A 5,269-nucleotide genomic window follows, 5' to 3' on the forward strand; every position below is an offset into this window, starting at 1 on the left:
CGCTGTTTTTAAGTGGGCAGCAATGCTGGGTAAAAAAGTGTTTGAACACAAAAACCAAATAGGCGTGACCAAGATAGGGAAAAAAGGTTGAGTAAAACAGCTCTAGGGCGTTTGCGCGTTGGTCACAGTTAAATATTAACACGAGGAAGCGTGCCTGCTCTGAAGCGCCGCAAATCAGATTGTGCGTGCATTCAGACCAGCTTTACGTACATGCGCACATGAGTACTAAAGTAAATTGAACTTCAGCTGAATATTGAAGCAGAACAGATACATTGTCATCAAATTTATTTTGAGGAAGAGTTTGTTATTCTGGCAATTAATTTGAAAAGGTGATCTGCAGCCTTTTTTTATGAACCCGGCTTCTTTTGAGCATATGTATCGTGGTGGTTAGAGTCTTACAAGGGCCTTCTTTGTACAAATGCAAAGTGAAATGGTAACATCCTAATTTCAGACTTGAATTTGAAGCTTCTTTGCAACTACAGTAACGACTGCAAACTTAAAATCGATCAGAATTTCGTGTTTACTGTTGCCTCTGTCATGGATGTGGGGAATTACCTAAAACGTTTGGGAATAGAAGAAAGTGATTTGGAACCGAGTTTTGAGAATTTGAAGCGATTGCAATCGGCTCATTTGTGTAAAATTCCGTTTGAGAATCTCAATTTGTTTGGCGGCGAGAAGGGGAGACTGGATTTGAATCACATTTACAAGAAAATTGTCGAGGTAATGAATTTGAAAATAAGTAAAACATTTAATGTAAAGCTGCAGACAGGGTGTGTACACGCACTGTTTCGACCTGTAAGGTCTCATCAGTGCAACTGTTGAGTGGCACTGTGCTAGTTTTAACACTAGCAGGCACACTAGTCTCCACTTTGTGGTACAACTTATTAGTATCCACTTCTTGCAGTTGTAAACGTTTCCTTGCATTCGGCTGGAATATTTTTTATTGACACACGACCTGCTAACCTTTAGGGTTTGAACGAAAACCAAGTATTTTGTTTCTTTTCGCCATTGTTTATTTCGGCAGTTATTTTTTGCGCAAAATACATATGATTGATTTGACTTTGTAACATGTCCTGGTATAAAGGGGAAGAGCGGCGGAATTTGCTGCGAAATAAACGCATTGTTCTGTTGGTTGCTTCGGCAACTCAAGTTCAATGTGAAAATCCTTCAAAGTCAGGTTTACATGACAAGTGATGACGAGTTTGACATCGTGAAGAGTCATTTGCTCCTGTTGGTGAGTCAAACACGCATTAATGCAAAAAAACATATGTTATTACTTGTTGCGTTTTTACTTATTTATGATAAAATATGTGCTGGTAAACTTTTGATAATGGTATGTTTCTGCAATTCCCCAAAGAGTAAATTAGTACTAAAATATGTAGTCCGCAAGGGGGAGACAAGGCGGCATTTGGCGAAAACACAAAAATAACTTTTTTATCCCTTAACCCGAAAATGTTTCTGAGGACATCCGTGCTTGCAGTATACTAATATTCATTCAGGTTTCGCTCGAAGGCGGAGAAAAGTTTTTGTGCGACGCAGGTTTTGGACAACATACGTGTTTTTATCCAATCGCATTTAAAGAAAACATCGAACAAGAACAACCTAACGGAGTTTTCAGGTCAGGCAAAGTTTATGCAAAAATCCAGATACGCATTCGAAAATTTCTCTGAAATGCCACAAGCTTAAAAGTTTAGTTATTCGCTCACAAATTTCACATTCATGCTGTAACATTCCTTACAAATTACCGACAATTATTGGAAAACGCTTAAGGAATAGCGGGACAATGCATTTTTAGGGTCCACACTTATGTAGCTGTACCTACTTGGTTTTAGTATGTTTCTATAATTAAGTGTAAGCATTGCCTGGGGTTTAAATTTTGTTGTTGCAAACACGAATTTTTTTACCAAACGTGTTTTCGCTCCTACATTTCAATTACTCTGCAGGCTTCGTCGAGTAAATGCTGACGATGAAAATACTTTCTACCTTGATAGCAAGTGGTTAAACCAGGTGGATGCAGAAGGTGAGTGTAGAAAAACGTTTCTCTTGCACAAACACATCATAAATTTTTGAACATTCATATTTCATAGGTAACGGCATACAAGCATCAGACTGCAATCCATATTACAAGAGCTCAAAATATCGCGCAAAAGGTTGGAATATATTGTACAAGTTCACAACACAACCATGCTACGAATACACCGACTTCAAAGCTGAATATGATTATTTCCAAAGTGATGAGAAAAGCTATTTTCGACAAAACAGCATCTCTTGTATTCACTTTGAAGGCAAAAGCTTTAATTTGTGTGGAACCACCCTGGCAGAGACCGACTTTATTAAAATAGATTCGGAGTTAATAATGAAAAGAAAAAAGACCATGTTGTCAAGTGACGAAATAGATGACGTCATTATAGATCGGTTTAAATTAAAAACCCCTGAGGATTTTCAACCAAAATCACAACGAATATAGCAGTTTATAGTAATTAAGGCAGCTCCAGATTATTTTATTCTGCACATATATTCAAATTTACCACTTCAATCAGTGCGATGTTTGCGCCCTACTACTTGCAATAACTCTTTAATGGAACATTTAAGAAGGAAATAAACCTGTCACGAATATCGCCGAAGCACATTGGAAAAAATATTTCTTGTATTCGTCTTTAGCAACCTACGATTTCCATACCGCAGAAAGAAAAGTTATCATGCAATCTTGTGGAGTGCATACCGTATTTACTCGATTGTAAGCCGCATGCGACGCTTTCCAGATAGGTCATAAATGTTGAAGTTGAACTTAGTTGTCCTACAACAATAATTTGCAACAAAACTGTCGTTTAAAATTGTCAGATACGCCATGGGCGATAAAACGTATTGTTCTGATGGAGCGAGTTGATGGTAAATTTTATTAAAACACAGAGCGCAGACAAAATATCGGCGTGACATTAAATAATGTAAGCCGCCCTCGATTATAATCCATACAAACGGTAGGTTAATAACCTTATAAGTAAATACGGTATCTAAATTTTAAAAGATTGCAACCGCTTTTATTCCGTTTGAGAATCTCAATTTGTTTGGTGGCGAGAAGGGGAGACTGGACTTGAATCACATTTACAAGAAAATTGTCGAGGTAAGTTGGAAAACATCAGCATATTTTGGCGCACACTGTCACACATTAAGTTTACTTTTAACTTTTTTTCTCTGCGTGATTTAGTTATGGCATGACCAAACTTGTAGCTATGAGTAATATTTAGCTTGTTAGTACATATGTCTGTAATATCCTGTACCACTGCTCATACTGTAATTTCTACAAATGTATTATTGGCCTCTCAGAATGCTTTACGATCAGCTCTATTGGAGATTATTGCAAGCACAGTAGGTATGCATGCTACCCACAACAAACAGACCTGGTCCTGCGAACATTTAACGTATTTGGACAAATTTGTTTTTAAGCTTTAAAAGGGCCACGCAATTTACAGTAAAGACCATTAAAGACAAATTGAATTGTGTCCTTTTAAGTGAAATAGTGAAATACACATCAAGCATGTTTTTTTCTATTCGTCTTTTTAAACCTCTCATCCCTCCATCAAAAATTAAAACATTCGTCTTTTATTAAATAAACACATCCCAACGTTTTACCATCTGTTGTCAAAACAACATTGCAATTAAAATAGATTGCTAAAATTATGCTGTGGTGTAGCTTGTGTAACAGTTGATTTGTCAGGAGAATGGCGGAGGAATATGCTCAAATACCGCGCAAAGGTTTGAATATGCTGTACAATTTCACAACACAATCATGCTATGAATACACAAACTTCAAAGCTGAACGTGATTATTTTCAAACTCATGAAAAAGCTTTTTCGACAAACCAGCATCGCTTGTATTCACATCAAAGGCAAAAACTTAAATTTTTTGGGAACCACCCTGGCAGAGACCGAATTCGAAAAATAGATTCAGAGTTGATGCTAAAAAGAAAAATGAATGAAGAAAAGAGAAAAAAACTTGCCATCACAAAGTCACCAGGCTCGCTTACTTTTTTTTTTAGGAAATTTTATTTTACTATAATGGTCCATTGAAGCGGTTCTGAAGTCTGTTTCCCGCTAAACATTTTCTGTCGCTGTATAGCAAGTTGAGATGAACCCGCTAAATCTCATCACATGGCACACAGGATTCAAATGAATCCAATCACAAATGCAACACACTCAAGATATGAAAATATAGTATCCGCTTTGTTCGCTATGGGGTAAAAATATGCACAAATGTTACTGACCCACAGTTAGTGTCACTTTTCCTGCATGGTTAATATCAGACAAAAGGAATTCAGCATTTGCAGTTAAATAACGCTAAACAACAAGCACATCGAATAGTTGCCGTATTTGTTAGGTAACCTGACCATCAATTCTTTTCAAACAAACACGATCGACCGATTACTCCAAAGAACTCAGAGCAACAAATGGCCATTCCGCAACAGAGACCATCGAAAGGTTGTTGGGCTTGCTGTTGTTGCACTTCTTGTTGCTGGGCTTGCTGTTGTTGCACTCCTTGTTGCTGGGCTTGCTGTTGTTGCACTTCTTGTTGTTGGGCTTGCTGTTTTTGCACTTCTTGTTGCTGGGCTTGTTGTTGTTGCACTTCTTGTTGTTGGGCTTGCTGTTGTTGCACTTCTTGTTGCTGGGCTTTCTGTTGTTGCACTTCTTGTTGCTGGGCTTGCTGTTGTTGCACTTCTTGTTGCTGGGTTTGCTGTTGTTGCACTGCTTGTTGTTGGGCTTGCTGTTGTTGCACTTCTTGTTGTTGGGCTTGCTGTTGTTGCACTTCTTGTTGCTGGGCTTGCTGTTGTTGCACTTCATGTTGTTGGGCTTGCTGTTTTTGTTCTTCTTGTTGCTGAGCTTGCTGTTGTTGCACTTCTTGTTGCTGGACTTTCTGTTGTTGCACTTCTTGTTGCTGGGCTTGCTGTTGTTGCACTTCTTGTTGTTGGGCTTGCTGTTGTTGCACTTCTTGTTGTTGGGCTTGCTGTTGTTGCACTTCTTGTTGTTGGACTTGCTGTTGTTGCACTTCTTGTTGTTGGGCTTGCTGTTGTTGCACTTCCTGTTGTTGGGCTGGCTGTTGTTGCTGGGCTTGCTGTTGTTGCACTTCTTGTTGTTGCACTTCTTGTTGTTGGGCTTGCTGTTGTTGCACTTCTTGTTGTTGGACTTGCTGTTGTTGCACTAATAGTTGTTGGACTTTCTGTTGTTGCACTTCTTGTTTTTGGGCTTGCTGTTGTAGCTGGGCTTGCTGTTGTTGC

The 5,269-nt window shown here is 38.6% G+C and overlaps 1 protein-coding gene across 1 annotated transcript; it reads left to right on the top strand.

The window, feature by feature from the left end:
* The first annotated feature begins 537 nt into the window (after positions 1–537).
* On the top strand, positions 538–2,467 carry LOC145889900 (arylamine N-acetyltransferase 1-like). The gene is made up of 5 exons (XM_082980950.1): positions 538–720; positions 1,085–1,234; positions 1,500–1,618; positions 1,944–2,020; positions 2,088–2,467. The coding sequence occupies exons 1-5, from the start codon at positions 538–540 to the stop codon at positions 2,465–2,467; spliced, it is 909 nt and encodes a 302-aa protein (XP_082837076.1).
* The last annotated feature ends 2,802 nt before the right edge of the window (positions 2,468–5,269 follow it).

Source organism: Ascidia mentula, chromosome 2, assembly GCF_947561715.1.
Source record: "Ascidia mentula chromosome 2, kaAscMent1.1, whole genome shotgun sequence".
Lineage (NCBI taxonomy): Eukaryota > Metazoa > Chordata > Ascidiacea > Phlebobranchia > Ascidiidae > Ascidia > Ascidia mentula.